This window comes from Plasmodium gonderi (genome assembly GCF_002157705.1).
Source record: "Plasmodium gonderi DNA, contig: Chr14, whole genome shotgun sequence".
Classification (NCBI taxonomy): Eukaryota; Apicomplexa; class Aconoidasida; order Haemosporida; family Plasmodiidae; genus Plasmodium; species Plasmodium gonderi.
In genome coordinates, this window is record NW_021628939.1 from 2,198,863 (window position 1) to 2,222,851 (window position 23,989).

Sequence of the window (23,989 nt, forward strand, 5' to 3'; positions counted from 1 at the left end):
TACTTTATTAAAAAATATTTTCTTATCAATTAATTCGTTCTCTCGAGTCGTTTCTCCAATCCCACATGTGTTGTCATTATCCCTCCTCCTTTGATCCACGTTCTCTTTAGTCTTCTTTTCAAGAAGTTTTCTCTGTCGCTCCTCCTCCTCCTTCTTCCTTTTCTTCTCCATCTCCTTCATATTGTAGTATTTCAAATTTTCTATATCTTCATTCCTCTCGATTTTATTTTCTCTTCTATTCTGCTCATACAACTTTAAAAATTTTTCTTCTTTTTCTTTAATTTCATTGAGAACAGGCTTTTCCGTGATAATTTTATTAAAAATTCCATTGATTAGTGTTCTTTCTTCTTCACTTTCATTCCCAGGAGCATCTAAATTTTTCATCATTTCTAGATCTTTTGAAGAAAATTTGAAATGGAATTTCTCGATTCCACTGTAATCTCCCCTATACATTCGTTTAAGGATTTCCCTGTTTTCTTTTTCTTCGTGTTCTTGAATCAGTTCCTCCTCCTGTGACATATACGCACGATCTGTTCGTGTAGAAGAGTCTATGTTGTGTGGAGCCATATCATCTGATAAGTTCTTCTCTGTTGTCTTTCTTTCAGAGGGAGACTTTTCCTTTCTTCCCGAGTTCACTTCATTGGTGGAATCATCACTCGAACCATTACATTTCCTTGTGCCGCTCGCAATACCACTGTTATCTCCTGTCTGTGTGAACATGTACATATAATCATGAATTTTCTTCTCAAGTGCTTCATTTGGAATAAATGCCTTTTCAATCTCCTTCTTCAACTTATCCAGATTCAGCTTACGCGAGCTGTTTATAACTCTCTCATTTAGCTCGTACTTGTTTTTCTTTTCATTTTCCTCATACTGTTTCATTTTTCTTTCAGCACTTTCTTTCAGGGTGCGTACCAAACGGTTGTATTCCTCCACCATTTTCTCCTTGTCCAACCCTTCCAACTTACGAGCATCTCCCTCTTCTGCTTTCTTTACATATTTCTTCGCAACATCAGCTATATTGTCGAAATGTACAGGTTTTTCTTCACTCCCTGTATCCCTGAGGGCTTCTGATTTCAAGAGATCCAAAATTGGGTGTTCTTCATCAGATTTGTTTCTTATCACGGTCTTTCCACTCCCCACTGAATCAGATTTCACTTCTGTCTCTTCCACTTCTGCTTCTTCTGCTTCTGCTTCTTCCACTTCTGTCTCTTCCACTTCTGCTTCTTCCACTTCTGCTTCTTCCACTTCTGCTTCTTCCACTTCTGCTTCTTCCACTTCTGCTTCTTCCACTTCTGCTTCTTCCACTTCTGCTTCTTCCACTTCTGCCTCTCCCTTTCCTTCCTGTACTTTTTTTTTCTTTTTTTTTTTCTTCTTCTTCTTTACCCCTTGGTCCTCTTCCATGTCATCCCCGTCATCGTGCCCAGATGAACTTGGAAAAAGGTACTCATTTCGATGTTCAAGTTTATTCGTGGTTGTGGGTTCTTTATCCTTCTTGTTTCCAAAATCGACACCATCGTCTGGGTTGTCTGCACCGTTCGGATGGTTTGCACCGTCTGGGTCACTCGTTCCATCCACACAAGCCTGTACCTGAGGTGAGTCACACCTATCCTGATTCAGCATGCACAAGGAAAAATTACTCATCTGATCGTTCTTCCCACCTTTATGTAATGTATTTGCTGTCATTAACATATTTGAATCTTTTATTTTTTTCAAAAGGATAAACTTTTTTTTTTTTTTTCTCTTAAGTAGTGTCAAATGTTTGAAATTGTTGTTATTCACTGTGTTCTGTTTCTCTAGGGACGAGATATACATCACTTCCTTACCGGATAGCTTTTTTAGAATGGCAACACCATTTTTCCTTAACGCGTGCAGGGAATTTATTGCCACATAGAAAAGAAGGGCAACATGAATATGATGCCTTTTCATTTTCTTTAAAAAAATAGCAAAAGGTTGCTGGTGCTAATGTCTCCTCCATTATGCGTACTTCTGGTGACTAAGCTAGTAGTTTCTGGGATCCATTTTTATGAACGTGTGTATGTATATATATATATATATATATATACGTACATATCTATATAGATAGATATATATATATATATAAACATAGAAGATCGAATGAATCACAGAACCCTGAATAAATTAGAACTAAAATATGTTTTTCCACGCCTTTACCAAGGATTGTGTCGCATCCCTTCCCCCTTCGTTCATGAGCCGCTTAATTAGGAACTTGCGTGCCTTCATGTATTCTCACGTGCTTACATATATACATACATATATACATACATATATACATACATATATATATACATACATATATACATACATATATACATACATACACGCGTTGCTGCATATGTATGCGAGCACCAACATGTGTAGTGAATGTGCCCGTGAGCTTTCTCCCTCTTTCGCTTGACATGCAATCTTCCAGGTGCCTACCATGGTTAATCATAAAAAAAAAAAAAAAAAAGTATGCGCATACATGCATATGTACATACATACATATATACATATGCACGCATACCTTTTTTTGTTGTTTTTCCTCTCTCATGCAAGGGGCTTAAAAAAAGGCAAAGAGAGATATCACAAAGCTGCAATTTTTTTTTTTTTTTTTTCTTACCGTGGATGGTGTATGTACATGCTAAACACTACCCCTAACATGGGAGAAAAGGAGACCCGAATCACATATCTTCATAAATGAGAAGGAGAAGCATAATTTGATCTTAAGTTAGAAGTCACTCTCACACTTGGGAATCTAACAACTCCTTCAAAATAACGTGCAGAATAACGTGCAAAATAATTTGCAAAATAATGCAAAATAACAGATCAACAACGCTCCTCTCATCACATGTCAAATTACAATTTCTCAAAATGAATAAGGCTACCTTCTCCACTGTGAAATACGTCTGTGTGCCTTCCCCCATGACACTCAACAGGAACATGAGAAGAGTAAGTGATAAGAAAAGAAAAAAAATGTACAAAATGTACAAAATGAAAGAGGCAAAATGATCTTGTGCATATTGTTCTTTTTATAGGAAGCATTACATCATGGAGGTGGGTGGGAGGTTACTCCTTCGTTACAAGCTTCACGCACCCCTTGCTGACACATACTACATTCTCCAATGTAGCTAATCTGTACATACGTATGAAAACACACATACATACTCACACAAGACCAATCTCTTTGACATTATTTACATCTCATCTACATTACCCCATCTCTCAGTTCAATATGGCTGAAAACGACCGGAAAATTTTTTTCTCTTTTAACCTATTATCTGTCTTTTTGTTCACATTACCAATTATTTACCTGACCAAGGTAAGCTAACATGTCAACATAACACCAACACTTAGGCACAAGTTGAACACGTTGATACATGTCCATTCATAAAAAAGGAAACATATGTCTGAATGGGGTGTGCAAACAAATAAGGATATTTTGCACAATTTTTTTTTTTTTTTTTTTTTTTTTTCTTTTTCCCCCTGTCTGTTCATATTTTTTTGGATTGTACTTGATGAAATACCTTGTAAATCTACTTTTTTTTTTTTTTTTTTTTTTTTTTTTTTTTTTTTCCCTGTTCAGGCAAATTACAAAATATGCGAAGAGAACGAAATTATTTACAACAAATTAAATGGTACAGGGATAAACATTAAGAAAGGCATTTTTTCGAATTAGAAATAGAGAGATATTTTTTTCTTCAATCATATCTCTCACCCACCTGTGGATCTCTTTTTTTTTTTTTTTTTTTTTTTTTTTCTTTGAACAAAAAATGTGATTGTTAATTCAGGTAGTTATACATACATTATGCAAATCTGTCTCGTCTCAGTTATGTCCTCTGTTGTGGTACTTTTTTTTTTTTTTTTTTTTTTTATCTTCTCTCTTACTCCTACCATTGTCATGACATTTTCTTTACACACTTTTTGTAAAAATTAGAAAACCCACAAGACACTTTTTTTTTTTTTTAACAAAATCAAATGAGAAACGTAAGGTGTAAATGGAATGAGAATGGAGTTATCCCCCTTAGTATCTACAAAAAGAAATCAATCAACATGGATAAAAATACCTTTTTGGAAATTCTCTTTCCATATGGTTATCTACATGCTAATCCCTCTATCATTCAGATATTTTCCTCTCTTGGCAAAAGTAATTTTGATAATTATTTTTTTCAAGTATATGCAATATCTATTTCAGAATGTTTTACTCTTCTTCCTCTATAATAAAAACAAACAAGGATTCGATGAATTAATAAAGCTGCTGTTACTCCAACTGCACAATGAAAAAGATGAAGCAGAAAAAAATAAAGACAATGATGAAAAGGTGCGTTTAATTGTCGATGATATATATACAAGGATACAAGAAATTATGAAATCCGTCATCTGGATTTATTTCGTTTTTTCTAAAAATTCCTGCAACCATTTGTACCAACCTCCTGGGTTTTCAACTGATGGAAGTAAAATTGTCTCAACGCCACGCAGGATTGCGAACCTGTGGGACTTGCAAGGGGTATACATGAATTTGTACGTTGTATTGCTCCGGCTGAAGTTATGCAAAGTTCGTGACAAATCGGTTGACGAATCACTTGACGAATCGCACCACAAATCGACTGATCAACAGGATGAGAAAACCCTCTTTAAGAACATAAGAAATGTGTACAAGTTGAAATACACGAAAGAATACGAAATGATGAAGCGAAATGACGAGTTTTCATTTTTTTCTCATTTTGGAGAATTAGTTTGTTATTCAGTAAAGCAAACGTTCATCTGTTTCCATTTTTTCTTTTTTACAACTATTTCTATATATTACTTGTCCAGAAGCTTCTTCATTTTGTCATATTACAAAAATGTTTTGAAAACAAAATTACGCTATGAGAACTCTTGCAAGAATAGGGACATGTGCGACGAGCTCTTTTTCCTCCTTATCGATTCTATATCTCATCTAAGTTATGAACAAACAGATGCACCCAGTGGTGCAAACAGCCGATGTGTAAACGACGATGAAAGTCAGCGTGACAGAAAATTGAGCACCTACGAAACCATGGAATGTAACTTGCTCAAGTGTATAAAATTAATAAATGTACTAAAAAGTGAACACTCCAAAGATAACTATGATAAAGTTTTGCACAAGAACCCAAAGAATACAAATGAATCTGAGAACCAAGAAGAACTCGCATCTAATTATGTCCTTCCTAGCGAGAAAGAAGTATATGAAACGGAACCACTAAAGGATTATCATAAGGATGAAGAAGCACATAGTGGTGCAACTACCTCACAAAAGAAACAACCAGAAGAAGATGCTGAATTGATGTACGAAGTATATGTGTATGAAAGTGGAAATGAGGACAACCAAATGATGATGCAGAATGAAGGGAAAATGTATACTGAAAGAAGGTTTCTGGGTCCACACTCACAATATGAACACAATCAAAAGACACTAATGTATACATATAAAAAATATTTCAATTGTAAAGGAGAGAATTCCATTGACAATGATGGATTGGTGAAAAACCACACGTCGTCATATATAAACGATACAATATGGCATAATAAACAGTTTAATGAGGTATATTCAGATCAACCTATAATTGACTCGAAAATGTGCACACATATTAATTGCGCAAATTTAATTAATGAACTCAAAGCTGTGTTTAAAAAAGAAAAACGTTATGTATATCTAAATAAAAAACTGTTCTATGATCAATCTCTGTGTGACTTTGTTATACGGGAATATTCATCAGTGGAAAATTTCTCCCTTCAGAATGTTTCTATGCATTTAGACGTAGGTGAGAATGGAGATGGTGAGAATGGAGATGGTGAGAATGGAGATGGTGAGAATGGAGATGGTGAGAATGGAGATGGTGAGAATGGAGATGGTGAGAATGGAGATGGTGAGAATGGAGATGGTGAGAATGGAGATGGTGAGAATGGAGATGATGAGAATGGAGATGATGAGAATGGAGATGATGAGAACAGAGATGATGAGAATGGAGATGATGAGAACAGAGATGATGAGAACAGAGATGGTCAGAATGGAGATGATGTCAATACTAATGTTAATGCAAATGAACACTCCAAAATAAACACACTGTGTGAAACCGGCCAAGGGAGAAGCTGCACAGAACATAAGACACACGACCAAGGGACTTATGAAGAAGATTATTTAAGACCAATTATCGATATACCATCCTTCAGACAGAGTATCGCAGCCACTATATTGCAAAGGAGCTTCATTTAGAAAAGTTTCCCATCCATTAGCTGTGTTTTTTTTACCGTTTTATACATGCAATCCCTCCTTCCATGATTCCCATAGCTCCCCATGACTTGAAACACACACCTTTATAACTTCATGATCTTCCTTGTTCGTTGTTCATGCACTCTTTTACATTTTTATTAACTACCACCACCCACACCCACATCATGGGGTCCAAACTCATGTTGAAAAAATTTAACAAACGGAACAAAAAATGAAACAAATGAACATGCAAATGAATAGATAAAAAGGGGAGGGAGGAAAAAAAAAAAAAAAAAATTCAACCACTTCTGCCTCTGGAAGGGGGCACAGATAAGCGACATAAAACAGGTAAATTCACTTATGTATAAATGTTTGGAGATTAAATAATAAATACTAATCGTGAATTCATTATTTTTTTTTTTCAAGAAGGATACTATGAATGCGAATAGTGAAATTTATGCAAAAGTTTTTACTCGTCCAGAGGAATTATTTTCTCCTTTCCGTTTACAATGTTGAAAAATTCTAATGCGTACGAGTTCTGTTCTTGATTTTGTTTCTGCGAGGAGAGAAATTGCAAATGTTAAGAGTATGTGTGGGGAGGGAAGTGTGGATACACATGCATATGTTCGTCTGAAGTAAATGTATACGAATTTGCAAAGTTGTCTTGGGGAAAATCTTGCTGGTGGGGGAGCGTCGAATAAGTTAAATGTACCCCTTTTTTTTTTTTTTTTTTTTTTCTTTCTCTTCTTTTTTTCTTCCTTTTTTTTTTTTTTTTTCCTGCTTACCAAAAGTAATATGGTGTCCAGGTGGCCCAGCGGGACACATGCACAGGTGTCATAGGACAGGTCGTTTCTAAGGAGATGAAAAAAAAAAAAAAAAAAAAAAAAAAAGCAAAAATGTATACAATTTTTGCACCGATACACATGCATACAGTTTTTGCACCGATACACATGCATACAGTTTTTGCACCGATACACATGCATAAACGTTTTGCACCGATACACATGCATACAGTTTATGCACCGATACACATGCATAAACGTTTTGCACCGATGCACACTACTTCGCAAGCAGTGTCCCCGTGGTGTCCTCTGAATTATACTTTTCTGGGGGAGCTGATGGGGTGTTTTCCTCCTCGTCACACAGATTCATAAACTCTCCTCCATTCCTTAAGCTGTAATAAACATAATCCCGTGTTGGGGTATCTCTGTAATTGTTTTTTCTCTCTCGTAAAATAAATAAATCAGGGAACAGGGATTTGTTATGGTGTCTCTCACCAACCCCCACGTCATTGCTGCTGGTGTTACTGCTGGTGTTACTGCTGGTGTTACTGCTGATGTTGCTGCTGATGCTGCTTCTGATGTTGCTACCACATTTGACATACTTCTGAATTGTTGCCTGAATAGACGGATTGAGCGACACGTTACTTCTATAGTAGTCTTGATTGTAAAAATAGTTTATGTTCATATGAAGGATCTGTTGAAAGGTACACTGTTGTCTGTCCGCTTCGGTTCCATCCATAGGGCCCCATGATGCAGTGTGCAACTTCCCTGACAATTTGGCCTCACACTGATTCGATAATTTCTTAATCCACCAAAGATCATGATGAAAGACTATCGTCCCCCTCCCCTCCGGATTGCACTTTTTTCTATTTGTTAATAAATACACCTGGTTAAATAAGGAAAAAATGTAAAATGAGTACTCCTTGTAATTTTGTACTTCTTGTGAACCCAATTTGCTATTTGCATCCCAGGGTGCTGATGTAATAAGGAATTTTTCACCTGATCTGCTGTTCAGGGAAATGTTCGTTTTTTTTTCCATTTCTTTTTCTTTTCCATTTTCCCGATCCCCAAATTGATAATTTTGAAATAAATCATTAATAATCAAATTATGCTTCAAATCAGTGGATAGTTTCCCTCCACTCGAGTCACACACATTGTTAAAATTTTCAAAACAGAACAGGTTAAACAGCACTTTCAGGTATTTGTGTTCATATTCTTTAACATTACCACTTATAGTATTAAGGTTGTAGTTCTTTATTTCGACCAAACTCAGTAAACAGGAACCGTATATAAGCACATGAGAGTTATTAATTACAGAAATTTTCAAAGTACTTAAATATCGCTCCACGTTTCTTTTTTTCCTCTCTTCTTGGGAAAGTTTATTTTCTTCATTAAATTTGTGCATTACTTCCCTTGTGTCATTGCTCGGACTAGAATTGTAATAACTTTTGCAAAAGAAATTCATAAAATCTTCATTCTTAATAATGTTGTTAACTTGTATACTTGTTGTATATTTGTATATCGGTTTGGAAAAAATATGCACTATAGTTAATAACAAGTAATGATTTTCATTTATTAATGCATAAGATAGATACACGAAATGGCTAACACTACTAGAAAGAAAACTAACTTTTAACATTTTAAAAGATGAATTTGAATAAAACTCCTTTTCAATATACTCCTCTTTGTTCATTCTTTTCATTATAGTGTATCCATCTTGATTTTTTTTTCCTTTTTTACACATATGTTCATAATTTTCATGAACATGTACTTGTCTCTCCATTCCACCTGATCGTTCAGAATTTTTTTCTTTCTTCAAATTGGCTCCAGTTTTTTTCCATTCGTTGGGATTCCCATCTTCTACCTCAGGTGAAAATGACCCTTCTAATGTGCTCAATACATATATATTTTTATATACATGTATAAACATGTTTAAATTTTCTTCGCAAAAAAGTTCATCTGTTTTATTTCCTTTCATACTGAATATCGTCTTCTCCTGTGGGTTACAATCTGTCTTTTTTTCAATACAACCATTATGTAAGGTGGTATTATCCATCTTGGTTTGAAAATTTTTACTTCTATGCAACTGTGGTAAATATGTGTTAGGTAAATCTTCGTTTCCCCTTTTCATTGATTTTATTTTCTTTTTAAGGAAATTTTTAATCGTTCTCAAATTTGGATATGTAAAAATAAGTAAATCTAAGTTTTCTTCTACCGCTAGGTAGATGTTCTTGTATATGGAATGTTGGTTCATACAATGAATGGGTCTAGCAGTTCCATATAACTCCATTTTTGGAATAACTGGGTATTTTTCAACATGCACCATGTTATTATTTCCACCAAGGGGTGGTTTCTTCACCTTAATGCTATCAAAATTTAAGAAATACTTTTTGCATACCTTTTCATACGTGTAAAAGATGTTGTACATGTGAATGTGCTTGTCTCTGTATATGATGACCCAGTCTATGTTGTTATAAACATAATGGTGATTGTCAGGAGTTCCTACAAATATTTCGGGTGCTGTGTAACTTAAGCCACTGTATTTCGCTTCTTCCACTATGGGTATTGAATTAGTAAACACACTTTCAGATTCTCCCTCTACAGATAAGGGATGATTCGAATTTATTTTTTCCTTTACATTAACGTGGATATCATATTCCAACGCTTTGTCCGGACTTTCTTCCATTGTCTTGTCTCCACTTTCTTCCATCGTCTTGCCTCCACTTTCTTCCATCGTCTTCATCTTTCCTTTTCCCAGAAATCCTATAGACATATGCCCAGTTTTACACTTTCCCCGGTTCATATCATAAACACGTTTAACTGTCTTTAGCAACTTGAACCTTTTGAAAGCAAATCGATATGCCTTGTCAGAAAACATCTTTTGCATTTTCCTGATGTTGTAAGGGAAGCTAAATTTCACATTTTTGAGTGTCTTGTAAATCAAATAAATTTTATGGATATAATCACATGCCTTTTCCTTCATGATTTTTTTTTTTTTTAAATAAATCATGTATTTTGTGCTTATCCAATTGTGTATTCTTACCACCGAAACGGATCTTTTAAATTTCATGATTCTTATTTCTTTAAAAATTTTTTTTTTTCTCTTATCCATCAATGTGTTATTGATATGATCAAAGTATGAATCATCATAAAAGTAGCAATTAATATCTGTGTAAATGTTTGATTTCATAAATACATAATTTTTCCCTATCATAAAAGAATTATTCGAATTATCAAAAAGTCTCATAAAATAATATACAATATCGTCATTCCTACAATGTTTCAATTCCTTTGGTATATCTTTTGCACACTTTTTTAACAACTCTTCTTTTAGTACTTTATGTGATAATCCATTATTTATAATTTTTACCATCTCATTAGCACCACATTGTTTCAATTGTGAATAAATTAAACTCCTTCTGAAATACCCACTCCTCATTTCTTCATTTGCTAATAAACATCTGATGTAATACAGATCCGTTTTTTCTAAATTGTTAAATAGCTTGTCCAATTCTTTTATGTACTTCTTGCTAACGCTTAAGAAACTCTTGTTTGAACTTTGATTGTGTTCAGAATTAATCCCTCTCTTAAATCCAAAGTTAGTTCTTGTTGTGACATCTGTCATGTAGTCCTTACCACGTGCAGGTCCATTTGCATATGAAGATGTAGAATCATTATAATCTACTTCAGCGAATTTTTTGTTCACAACATTTTGCTCCTTCCCTTGTGCACTGTTATTGTATGTATTCTTATTCAAATATCGTTGTTGTTTTTTCATTTTTTCTGATTGTAAATTTTGGTACATATTGTTCATATCTCGCTGTTCAGCTAGCAATGACATGGGACCATGGCATATGTCCTTCCTACTAGCCATTTCTGCATGGTCGATGCTGTGAAGAAACAAATTGTCTGACTTGTTAATAAGTTCTTCTATTTCCATCTCGACACGATCGCTATTCTTCCTTATCCAATCATTTACAGTGTATGTTATATTTCCTGCGTAATGCTTTATAAAAAATATATTTTTTTTCACATTTTGTTTTTTATTTGTATACAAGCCATCTTTTTGACTAATAAAACCGTATATATTATTTTGAAGGAAAATTTGTTCATTATTTAATAGATAATTAAAAAAATGATCATCAACTTTTGTTTGTCCTGTGTTATTAAGTTTAGTTATATCATCAAGATTTGAAAATATTTTTTCTATAAAATGAATGGTGTCTTTATAATTCGGAACTGGAACATCATTCCATAGAATATTTTCTGTTTTGTGAATAATTTTCTCTTTCTCTATTTCATTATGAATGTAATAATTATTTAATTTTTCATTAGCTAGGTTAATACAAAGTTGTTCAAAATCGTTCGTAGACAATTCTTCGAACCCGTAGAGATCTAAAATAGATATGATACTTTTATTAGATGCATATACCGATTCGTCCATAATTTCTTCTCTCTCCTTCTTACTTAGATGTGTCATATTTATATCACTTATGATTCTGTTAAACACATTTTTGTATATTATTTTTATTAAACTGTGTAATGTGTATAAAGAATTGCCCTTATTTCTAACGGTCCTTATCTTTTCCATAGATACGTTAATACATTTGTACTTTATTGTATTGTATAAATCTGTTGTCTTTATACCTAGACAAATGCAAGCATTTTCATAATACTTATTAATTGGTATTGTTTCATCTTCCTTCATTTCACATCTCTCTTCGTTTGGTTTTATTTGCCCCAAGTGAATAATCCCTGCAATGACATCGAAAAATTGGTTTATCATATCTTCATCATATTGTATGTATCTCAGTCCGTTCAAAAGGTACCCAAAGTTTTTCTCGTCTTTCTGACATTCTGCATGTTCATCCTTTACTGTACAGTGAACCTTGTATGTGTCTTCATTCTGTTGTGTACTACTTCCCTTACTTCTTGCTGCACTATTCAGAAGGTTATACTGATGAACATCTCGAACGAGACATCTCTCCTTGAGTTGCTCATCTGTCAACCCTCTAAGAAGTTCGTAGAAAACATGAAAATTTCTCTCACCCTCATTGTGACTAATACATCTATTTATTTCTAGCAAGAGTATTATTATCTTAATATTCGAAAAGCAATAATTAAAAATGGTTTCATGATTTCTTTTTCGTTCTTCAAATATTAAATCATTAATTCGCCCGCATCTACTACTGTTGTTATTCTTCACTGTTTTTGCATTGCTCATGGATTCAATAATACTGTTGATGTAAATCAGTTTATCGATTCTTTCATAATTTATGGTTTCACTTGGGTCATATGGCGGATCTCCGCCGTTCAGTGAGTGCTCATTCTGTGCATCTGTGCCATATTTGCCACTTTTTCTATGTTTATCACTTTTTTCACTTTTTTCACTTTTTCCACTTTTTCCACTTTTTTCACTTTTTTCACTTTTTCCACTTTTTTCACTTTTTTCACTTTTTTCACTTTTTTCACTTTTTTCACTTTTTTCACTTTTTCCACTTTTTTCACTTTTTTCACTTTTTTCACTTTTTTCACTTTTTTCACTTTTTTCACTTTTTTCACTTTTTTCACTTTTTCCACTTTTTTCACTTTTTCCACTTTTTTCACTTTTTTCACTTTTTTCACTTTTTTCACTTTTTTCACTTTTTCCACTTTTTCCACTTTTTTCACTTTTTTCACTTTTTTCACTTTTTTCACTTTTTTCACTTTTCCCATCTTCTCCCCCCTCGGAGTCATCACCCAAATAGGAGTTCATACTCTTGTAGACTGAAATACCTTTCTTTTCATTTTTGTGAAAAAAAATGTAGTGAAAATATTTAAAGAGTATTTTACAATTTTCCGTTTTCCCACTCCCACTATGCCCTGAAACAATGATGGTTTGTCTCTTTCCTTTTAGAACCATATTTTTGTATGCCATGTTTCCAATGTCATAGATATGTGTTTTGTTTTCATTAGGAATGCTTTTCTGTTCTATGCTGAGACAGTTTCTCACACCTCCCACCCCAATGTTGACATTTTTAAATTTATTAAGATAATCATTCATACGTTCCATATCATACAACCCTTTGATTTTTTTATACGGGTTAATTACTAACAGAAGTGATGCATGAAACGTGTAAATTTTGTTCTTCATGTACCTATTTCTTAAATTTTCTATTACATTCTGTTCATTTAATTGTATTATGTCAATATTATTTTCATCATCTAGATGGATTTGTTCCTTCAGACATGGGCTTACCTTATCTGCGGGGATATTTTCCAAGGTCTTTCCTTTTCCTGCGAGGAGAGAAGTTCACGAGAAAAATTATTGAAATTGCAAAGAGATGGTCGAGCGAATATGCACAAGTGCAGGGTGGTGGGCTGGGGTGAGGATAATAATAGTTATGCATATATGTATGGATATATGCATGCATGAACAATGCCCTCCTTTCTCTCCTTAACACGTAGACACATGCACACAATTGAGATAGGAGTAATGCAGCAAGGTGATGAAACAAATGTGGTCTCCAGCTTTTCTAACTCTTAAGTGTGTAGGAATTTTCCAAATGGTTAAATTTGCAAACTTCCATTTTTTTGTACGCGTTGTTATAGAAATACCACACATGAGTATCTGAATATACATTTTCCCTCTCCTTCCTTTCAGCAGATCCATATTGTTTATAGATGTCCACATTATTCACCAACTGTTTGAGGTTATCATCCTTCTCATTAGACATATTTGAATAGTAAGAATTTTCATTACTCTTATATTGTAGAAAAGCCATTATATAAGATTTTTCTCAAAACATCCAAATGTGTGAAGGGTGGAGGGAGTATTTTTTTATTTTTTTTTTTTTTTGTATATATTTCCAAGAATTGGAGAATCTCCTTAAAATAGCTGATAGTTCGATTTTGCCTACTTCAGACAAATGTATAAATATGTATTTACAGATATGTGTTTATAGACACGTATTTATAGACACGTATTTATAGACACACATTTATAGACACACATTTATAGACACACATTTATAGACACACATTTATAGACACGTATTTATAGATGTAGACTTATAGACACGTATTTGTATTCACCTTCATGCATAAACCCACTCTCCACTTCGCAGTGCTTAAAATGGAAATTGTATGTCGTGCATACTAAAGTTTGTACTTGTGGAGTCCATGCTAATTATAACTGTACAATCATAAGTGTTTAATAATGTAGAACGTAAAAACAATTACAAGTTAGTCTTTTTCACACGTATTCCTGGAATTTTTGGAGAGGAGATACAGACGTGGTGGCTCCCTTTTTTCGTGATAAAAAGAGAATGGGGCGTTTTCGCTCGAGCGTACTCTGGTTAGTCTATTAAATGCGGAAATGTGTGCGTACACATATACATGGTTGTGCGTGTATATAGATATATATGTATATATCAGCTTAACACAGTGGGAGTTGCTCTTTTGATGTTTTGCTTCATAAAGAACAAGTAGCAATTGTTAGCAAGTATTGGAAATCACTGGTAAGTAATATAAAACCAGCATCCCAATTGGAATTATCACAAACTGGATTGTTTTAGAATTTCGATTGCATGCATAATCAGGAAAAAAAAAATCATTACATGCAGAATTATTCTTAGCCACTAATGTTACTGTTACTGTTATTGCTAGTGCTAGCGTTTGTGCTAATGTTAGTGCTAATGTTAATTTTTTTTTTTTTTTTTTTTTTTCTTTTATACGTTTTCCCACTTGTTTTCCCTCGAATGTCTTTCGAAACAATTTAACTTGCAATGAACATGCTTACAATATTCTCGTTTTGTGGCATGTTAGACTTCATTTTTTGAAATAACGCCAACAAAATCAGTGAAGTTTAAAAGGTGCAAAAGGACAGACGAAAAAAAAAAAAAATATATATAAATTAAAATCATAAAAAATAATAGATAAGAGAATAATAAATAAAAAATAGTGAAAAGTGATAAATTAAAGATAATAAATAAAAAAAATAACATAGAACTGAAAAGTTAACCCTGCGTACACAATGACGATTCAAGTGTTATAAATTTTGTTAAGTGTAGCACGGAGGGTGGAAAAACATATACATATATAATACATTTACACATACAGGGAAGCTTTTGTACATATGTTAGGGTTACTACCCTGGTTGCGTGTTTTTATTTTACTATAAACGTGCCATTTTTTTCCACAAAAATATGTCCCATGTGTGTGTATAGTTTTATTTGCACATCGTGTTATCAACTTTTACACCATAAAAAAAAAAAGAAGAAAACACATGTACATTTTTTTTTTTTTTTTTTTTCTTTCTCTTTGGCTATTTTTTCTATTTTTTTTTTTTATGAACGATCAGGTAAGTAGGAAATAAAAATAGCTATATTTATTACTAATTTTAGCTGAATATTCATAAAAAAAAAAAAAAAAAAAAAAAAAAAAAAAAAGCAGATCTGACCTACGTCTAAAACAAAACATTTAAATGGAAGGAATGGAAAATTCCTAATTATTTTTACATTGATAAATTCTATCTTCGGTTAATTTAACATTTTTCTTTATCCTTTCCACATCTTCCAAATTGGACAGGTTATTTAAATCCTGCAAATTGGGCATATGTATGCAACACCAAAAAAGGAAAAAAAAAAAAAAAAAAAAAAAAAAAAAAAAAAAAACATGTAAAAATTTATAAACTTACATTATTTTTGTAATGACTTACTCGTATTTTGTGATACACACAGTTTTTATAGAGTATAATTTTAAGATATGTATGAATACTTTTTTCTCTTAGAGTTTGACGAAACAAAACATATAAACTGGAAAAGTATATAAATAATTTGAGGAAAAGGGGGGGGGGTTAGGGATGTAGTTAACCTTTATTTCGGACAATTTCTGTGTGTACTTTGATAGTCTGTCTTCCAAAATGGACAACTTCATACTTAGTCGATTCTGCTTAATTACACATGCATGTTGTAGGAGTGTGCATATTGATGCATTAACACTTGTAAAAAATGTGTATTCAAGTATGTCTGCTAACACATAAGCACAGGGTTTATTATACTTGTTCTGTTTCTCCTCCATAAGTTTTCGTACATTTAAAATTTGTCTCAGTTTGATTCCCTGAATTAGGAGAGTTAAACACTAATATAAAAGTTGTGTCTTATGAATGTGTCTTTTCAGTATGCATTCTTTTGCAGATTTTTTTTTTTTTTTTTTTTCCCTGGAAATTATTAACCTGTGAGGCCATATTTTGATTTATCATCCTTTGCAAAAAAATAAAATAAAATAAAATAAAGAAATGCTGTGAAGATTGTATTGCTATCGTTGCAGTGGTCTGGCAAAGATGTCGCACTGCTGTGGTGCAGTAATGCAAGCAAAACAAAAAGACAGGGATGAGCTCTCAGACTGAAAACATTACAACTATTTTGAGACGAGTATATTTGGAAAGATGCTTTCTCAATTTGTCTCCAAAAGGCGTGGCACGGATCATTCCTCATTATTTATTTATCCAACTATCTATCCATCTGTCTGCCTTATCACTGTTATTATCACGATTATTATGACCGTTATTATGACCGTTATTATGGCCGTTATTATGACCGTTATTATGGCCGTTATTATGACTGTAATTTTTTGTTTCCTTTATTTTTTTTTACCGCTTCGCAATGTGGAACACGGGCCAATGCTTGTTTCCTCTGAGACGTGACATATTCTATCTCATCACAGGAACATTCAATTTTAAGCATGTTCCTCTTTGATGAAAAAAACGAATTGCTCATAGACACCTCCTCGTATTTATCCCATGGATATGTCTCATAAAAATTGCACACATTTATTTTGTCTTCGATTAAATTTTTATTAAATGACTCTATTTGATTATTGTCATGATAAATTATTTCGTTTATGTTCGTTATATTGTGTGGTTTGTATTGGTAGTCCTCTTCCGCTTGTTTCACCTCGATTCTCTCCTGAGAAGAATTTTTTTTTTTTTTCTTGTGTATCTGTGTTTGTATTTGTGCTTGCGTTTGCGTTTGCGTGTGTGTTGACAGGTGATAGATTAGTATGGATGCAAACTAATTTTTGAACACGTGTCGGACTTGAGGGAAAAATGTGTTCTTGGAAAATAACCTTTCTAATAGAACCTATAACATTGTTGTAAGTATCTCTTATGTCATCAAAAAGGTCTCTTTCCTCCTTTAGCAAATACAAGGTCTGCAAAAGTTTCAACAAATTTTTGTGCTGCGTGTAGCTTTTCCAACCACGCTGATATAGTACACATGTGCATTTACATGTGCATATACAAGCACATATACAAGCGCATATACAAGCGCATATACAAGCGCATATACAAGCGCATATACAAGCGCATATACAAGTGCATATATAATTGCATAGAGAGGAGACAATCAGATTAGGAGCAACATGATCTCAATTTTTTCTTCCAATAAATCGACCTTCTATAATCACTTGACATTTTCATATGTCAGATTAAGACATGGTGGCCGTGCTTCACATTTTGCGTAATCATTGTGTGAGCAATATTTTTTTTTTTTTTTTTTTTTTGCCTAATCATTACATCTTTTTGTATAGGATCCGCATAGTTTACAAAATGTTTGTAAATGAAATTCTTTTTGTATGTCACTACTTCTTCATTCTGTAATGGAGGTGAAGATGAGGGATGAGGAATAATTGAAAGTAACGAATGGAGATGCAGAATGAACATCGTTTTTTTTTTTACAGACCATCTCTATCATTGCTACACGCACTATACCACATCACACCTCCTCGTGCACATTTTCTATTTAAAAAATATCCAAAGTGAGGTGCTGAAAGAGACATATATGTACCTTTTCCATGTCATGGTTGTATCGAATAGATTTCTCATATACTTCGAACGTATTGCTTATCTCATTACAGTTGTTGTAATACATGAGAATTATTTTGTTTTCGGGAATTAGAAAAATTTTTTTTTTTATTCCATTTTTGATTTCCTATGAAGGGGAGAGGTGCGAATGGCAAACCGATCAGGTGGGCATGACAAGAAAAGTACGATTCGTGACAGAAGTACAAAGAGAGAAATGCACATATGTACATATATTTGTGTACGTGACTATGTATTCACAAATGTAGAACGTGCAATTTATGCTATTCACCACGCCTCTCCTCCTCCTCCTCCCCCCACCCCTTTTGAAGTTGCCTCTTGTAACCTTATTCCCATACTTGATTGTTATTTTTGTCGCGTAATATTCCTTTCTATTGAACATCTGCAAGTGGATGCATGAAGAATGGAAAAGTTAGATTGTATCCTTGTGCACATATATACTTGCATTCATCCATTCGTTTATTCATGCATCAATGCATACGTGTATGTGCTTGTCCCTGAGAGACCTTCTCAGGGAACATTTGTGGAGAGCACTAACCTGAAGCTTGTAAGTTGTCTGAACAGTTGGAGAAATTTTAACTGATCTGTATATCACTCTTTGAGGAGAGAAGATAGAAAAAGAAGAGAAATTTTGAGTTGAGAAAGCTGTCACATATAATTTTTTCGTGGTTGAAAAACGGCTGAAGATGATACCCCTAGAACTTGAAGACTTACTGGTCGTTCCGATTAGTAAAATATTCCATTAATTTTAAATCTTTTATCTGAGGTAAGTGGAAAGGTCAAGAAAAGTTAGACATCCTCTACATCCACTCCTTAATTTTTAGAGTGACATCTTGCACACTCTTTCCCTTTTCTTTTTTAACCTCTACATAGTGTGTCAGCCCGTCTGGTCTAAAATAAACCGAAAAGAAGGAAGGAAAGAAAAAGAGAAATAAAGAAGGAAAAAAAAAGAGAAGCAAAGAAGGAAGGAAAGAAAAAGAGAAATAAAGAAGGAAAAAAAAAGAGAAGCAAAGAAGGAAGGAAAGAAAAAGAGAAATAAAGAAGGAAAAAAAAAGAGAAGCAAAGAAGGAAGGAAAGAAAAAGAGAAATAAAGAAGGAAAAAAAAAAAGAGAAGCAAAGAAGGAAGGAAAGAATATGCATTTAAGAAGTTTTACTGCTTCAACACCACCTGCTTGGATGATGTTTTCATTTTCACGAAACGATATATTTTCTCTATAACTCTCGTACCAAAGGGATGGAAAAAAAAAAAAAAAAAAAAAAATGTATTGCATGAATAGTTACCTATTGGGATAAAATGAGAAGTGAGAGTAGAATCCTATGTTCTTAAGAGGAAGAAAATGGGGGTAAGGGACGAAATTGAAACATGTCAAAGATGTTTTTGTTTTCTCCTTTTTTTTTCTATTTTTCGAACTTTCCTACTTTGTTCGTTTTCTCCATTTTGTTCATTTTTCGAACTTTCCTACTTTGTTCGTTTTCTCCATTTTGTTCATTTTTCCCCTCATTGTGCTCCTATTGCACGTACCTCTTTAAGCGCTTTCAAAAAATGGTGGTTGTAATTATCATAATATTCAGTGCTTTTAAATTTATGAGGGAAATATATCTTGGCCCTCTTCCCGTCTCTGAATAGGAGTTAGAAAAAGAAAGTTACACTATGTTCTTATGTCACACTTGTGTACATGAGACATGTGTAATTATTTACACACAATAGGTGTTCATCCGAAAAAAAGGTAGGAGAAAAAGAGATTAACAAGTTATGGAATATTTATCATGACAAATTTTCTTAACCTTCTACATGTATACAGACAGCAAATATACTCTACATTTGTATAATATTTGTTTTCATAATGTGTGTGCATTTCTGTGAGTCCATCGTGCTGCAAGGTGGAGCAAAAAAAAAAAAAAAAAAAACAGGGTAGAAAATGAATTCTCGCACGTACAGAGGAGTATATACAATTTATGGCAAAATTAGATGAATTCGAATTATAACAATATATTTTCTGTATCTTCCTCATATATACCTGTAGAAAAACGCTGTATTCATCCTTTTTACAATTCTTATAAAAGCTTGTGTTTCTTCCTGGTGTAGAAGAAAAGGATGAGGGGTGTGTGGAGAATATATCCATATCTTTACTGTTTTAAGTTTATAGAACCTGCGTAAAGATACGTGTTATATTTTATTATTATTTTTTTTTTTTTTTTAGAATTGCTTCATCAAAATGGACCTTGTGGATATTTCAAAAGAAGTCTGTCTTTCCTAATTTGATAGATTTTATTTTCAATGATGGGGGTTAAAACCTAAAGAAAATCAGGAGGGGTGGGGGTAGGTAAGTGCGCAATGGGAACATGAAAATAAAACATTAGAAAATTATGGAGTAGTTTATTTTATGTGCTCATCGTCATGCGTATGTCTTTGGATAGAGAAAGAAATCGGATATGTAAGGTTCATCCACTAGGATTCGTCAGGTGCATGTACAAGTTTGTTCTCTCGTCTGTGCACTTGTGTGAACTTGTTTTTTTTCTTTATTGGTTTTATCCACACCTTGTTTTTTATTTCCTCGTAAAAAGCAGGCACGAAGTACTCCTTATTTCTTAGTTCCGATATTAACGTTGCTATATCCTCAGTTTTATGTATGTTGACCTGAGTCACCCCGTGTAAAGTTGGTTAGATGTAGATGTGTACCCACATGTGCAAGCACAGTCTTGTCGATAGGGGAGCCTAAGCATATAGACATATAATATTACAAGCGTGTCAGCTTATGAGCATCTACGCATATAATCATCTAAGCTTATGAACATTTATTTTTTTTTTTTTTTTTTCCCTTTTTACATAAACATTTTTCTCGTTCCAAAGATAAAATATAGATGTATAGGGACAGTTGTCGACGTCATATTCCCTGCCTTTTTTTTTTTTTTTTTTTTGAAAAAAAGCAGTAAAAGATGAATTAAAGAGAGTATTTTTGGTGTATTAATCTGTTCTTTCGTTTTGTTACATAGACACGTAAATATATATATTTCTCTTCCTTTATTTACACATGAATAAACGGTATTTGCAGCACTGCTACTTGTTCTCAAAGACATCTATTAACCTGAACACATTTCTATGAACACATCTTTCTTTACATCTAGGCTTTTTTTTATGAGTACCCACATGTGAATGTACCTATCCTTTTTGTTCTCTGGTTCATCATCTTCAAATTTACTTTCCTTACTCTGAATTTTTTTTTTTTTTTTTTCTTCATATATCACTCTTTTTCCAATATTCATGAGTTCTCTATATTTCGCCTTCTTCCCTTTTATGTCAAGAGTGCTTCTTGCGTCCTGCTGCACATTTTGTGGGAATTCACTTCTTGTGAAACTTGTGCAACTTTTCTTTCTTTTGAATTTTCACTCCTTTTTTTTTTCACTCTGTTTTTTCATTCGTCTTGGTCAGACAAAAATGATAATGGGCGAGAGTTACGTTTTTTTCCTTGGACTTTATAAATTCTTTGAAATTAAATTCGCAGAGGATTTTTTTCTGGTCGCAAATTGGAAAGGGGAGAATTGGCGCGAGAAAATTAAGTCGTGCTAATTAAGTCGTGCTAATTAAGTCGTTCTAATTAAGTAGTTCCAATTAAGTAGTTCCAATTAAGTCGTTCTAATTAAGTAGTTCCAATTAAGTAGTTCCAATTAAGTAGTTCTAATTAAGTCGTGCTAATTAAGTAGTTCTAATTAAGTCGTGCTAATTAAGTAGTTCTAATTAAGTAGTTCTAATTAAGTTGTGCTAATTAAGTAGTTCTAATTAAGTCGTGCTAATTAAGTAGTTCTAATTAAGTAGTTCTAATTAAGTCGTGCTAATTAAGTAGTTCTAATTAAGTCGTTCTAATTAAGTCGTGCAACTTAAGCTGAAAAAATTGCCTGAACAGGTCAGGTAATTTGGGGAGACTATCTTTAATCCGCATTGCGTCGTGTTTTTTTTTTTTTTTTTTTTTTTTTTCTCCTCCTCCTGCCTCTGTCCCTCTCTGCCTCTCCCCTTGTATTACGTCATCCTTTGAGCAAATCGAAAAAGGTGCCTCACCGCACACAACATAAGCGTCGTAATTTTTTGCTGAAAAAAAAAAAAAAAAAGAAAAAAAAAGTGATATACACCTTAACGTGCAAAATGCTCGTGTAGTTATAGATCCATGTGCAAGCACAAGATTAAGTCCTTTTTTTTTATGTCTATCAATCTGTCTCTTTTTATTCATTTATTTCATTTTATTTATTTTACTTCTTAACGAAGACACTACTATAGTCGACAAGTCTGAGCAATCGGCAATCTGAAATTTGAACAACATTTGGAAGAAGTTAAAACAAGGGTTATCGAAACCTGCACACATTCTTATGAGAATGATAAAAGCTCAGTGATATGGAGAATATAGAAAATGGAAAAAAGGTCAAAAAAAAAAAAAAAAAAAAACCTTCCAGTCAAACACAAGTGACACATTAGCAAGAAGTAATGTTTTTATTTCTTTTTTCAGCAAAATTTCATAAGTAAACTGGCTTCGTATTAGGGTATATATTTCTTTGTAGTCATTTCCTTTGCTACGAGGGACGAAAGATGAAGGTACATAATATCACTCATCCATTTGCAAAAAACTACTGTGTGTGTGTGTGTGTGTGTGTATGTGTGTATGTGTGTGTTTCTCCCTTGTCCCAATACCAGAGCAACGTGCGGACTAAGGTGAATGGGCATACATAAACATTCGTTCGATCATTACTCAAAAGGGAAGAATATTTGGATTATAGAAGAGCATATGTTCCTCTTCACTCCATATTCGTCAATAAAGAATTCGCAAAACTTGGCATTGTGTTTTTCTGCAAGCTGCACGCAGAAGGAGTGTGTATGTTTGATCGAGATGTATAAATGCAAACACATATATATGCATAAGCACATTTGTAAAGGAGCAATATTGCAGTTAACACTGTGGTTCCTAATTTGCCATTTCAATAGAACCTTATTTCTGAATTCCTTTAGATATGTTAACAAAATTTTTTCTTTGCTAGATGGGTATACGTTCGCATAGTTGTCTGCAATTTTTTCTTTGTTATTCCTAAGGTACTTTTATCGGGAAGAGCGTATATGCAATGGTGCAAAAAAAAAAAAAAAAAAAAAAAAAAAAAAAAAACGAAGTTGTACTCTTTCGGTGTGTAAGAGATGAAGGGCATGCTATTCGCAGCTGCCTTGTGAGTGAAATATATACATTCTGTTCACCAGTGTTTCTACTTAATTGTGCATAAACGTATAGATTCGATTCTACTATGCTGTATTATGTAATACTTTATTATGTTCTATTATGTACTACTATGCTGTGTTAAATCATGGAGTATTGTGTTCTATTGATTTATTATTATTATTATTAATATTATTAATATTATTATTAATATTATTAATATTATTATTAATATTATTTATTTATTTTTTTTTTTTTTTTTTCCCTTATTCTCAAGAATGACACATATTTCTTAGAGATTCGTATTACATCTAAGCATCGCTTGAGCTTATTTTTGTTTTTCATTTTTTCCTGACTGGTGTATTCAGTTATCCGTGTTTTTCTTCATCCACTTGTTGTAACAACTGGGAGAAGTGAGAAAGTTAGGGGGCTGAGCCGGAGTGTGTGAGAACATGAGAATCTGTTTACAACATATCCCTTACTCATACTTATTCATATGTAATTCCAAATCAGGCGTATAATTATGTAAAGGTACATTTATACGCACTTGGGCAAAAACACACATGTCAAGTTAGAAAGAAAAAAAAAAAAAAAATAAAATAAAATAAATGAATGGTACACTGATAAACTCATAAGAAGCCAGTTACACTGAAGCCAGGTCACATGGATTAAAACAATGCCATATTTTGTAAGGTTTCAGAGAGGGGCAATTTCTTCTTTTTTTTTTTTTTTTTTTTTTTTCTCTTTTTCTTTCCTTTTTTTTTTTTAAATCATGAACCCCAGTAAATACTGCACTGATATGTTTTTATTTCATAGTAGGCATACATTAGCTATGCACATTTGGCTTGTTAAAATGTAGCCATCAATTGGTGAAGGCTTGCATATTTCACCAATTGGAACAACAATATTCAGAAAATATTTAATG

General features: G+C 33.1%; 5 protein-coding genes across 5 annotated transcripts in view; 2 read left to right on the top strand and 3 right to left on the bottom strand.

The window, feature by feature from the left end:
- The window catches only part of PGO_144690 (hypothetical protein, conserved), a gene marked incomplete at both ends in the record, with an annotated part of 3,108 nt that extends 1,179 nt beyond the window's left edge, over positions 1-1,929 (bottom strand). Inside the window, one exon of the mRNA XM_028690459.1 lies at positions 1-1,929. This exon is cut by the window's left edge and continues 1,179 nt beyond it. Within this exon, the coding sequence (XP_028546260.1) occupies positions 1-1,929 (1,929 nt within the window).
- Positions 1,930-2,874: 945 nt separating this feature from the next.
- On the top strand, positions 2,875-3,679 carry PGO_144700 (hypothetical protein; the record flags this gene model as incomplete). The annotated part of the gene is made up of 3 exons (XM_028690460.1): positions 2,875-2,952; positions 3,230-3,322; positions 3,587-3,679. 3 exons carry the CDS (start codon positions 2,875-2,877, stop codon positions 3,677-3,679), a joined length of 264 nt encoding a protein of 87 aa, XP_028546261.1.
- Positions 3,680-4,003: 324 nt separating this feature from the next.
- PGO_144710 (hypothetical protein, conserved) lies at positions 4,004-6,235 on the top strand (the record flags this gene model as incomplete). The annotated part of the gene is made up of 1 exon (XM_028690461.1): positions 4,004-6,235. The coding sequence occupies one exon, from the start codon at positions 4,004-4,006 to the stop codon at positions 6,233-6,235; it is 2,232 nt and encodes a 743-aa protein (XP_028546262.1).
- Positions 6,236-7,291: 1,056 nt separating this feature from the next.
- Positions 7,292-13,778, bottom strand: PGO_144720 (myosin D; the record flags this gene model as incomplete). Its single annotated transcript, XM_028690462.1, has 2 exons — positions 7,292-13,290; positions 13,535-13,778. The coding sequence occupies 2 exons, from the start codon at positions 13,776-13,778 to the stop codon at positions 7,292-7,294; spliced, it is 6,243 nt and encodes a 2,080-aa protein (XP_028546263.1).
- A 2,832-nt stretch (positions 13,779-16,610) lies between these two features.
- PGO_144730 (hypothetical protein, conserved) lies at positions 16,611-23,409 on the bottom strand (the record flags this gene model as incomplete). The annotated part of the gene is made up of 24 exons (XM_028690463.1): positions 16,611-16,961; positions 17,122-17,205; positions 17,570-17,647; positions 17,841-17,984; positions 18,201-18,257; positions 18,414-18,471; positions 18,590-18,636; positions 18,739-18,766; positions 19,157-19,197; positions 19,398-19,494; positions 19,661-19,749; positions 19,894-19,952; positions 20,098-20,170; positions 20,415-20,513; positions 20,703-20,773; positions 20,962-21,085; positions 21,122-21,196; positions 21,333-21,389; positions 21,895-21,959; positions 22,122-22,170; positions 22,312-22,435; positions 22,612-22,715; positions 22,848-22,952; positions 23,374-23,409. 24 exons carry the CDS (start codon positions 23,407-23,409, stop codon positions 16,611-16,613), a joined length of 2,115 nt encoding a protein of 704 aa, XP_028546264.1.
- Between the last annotated feature and the right edge of the window lie 580 nt (positions 23,410-23,989).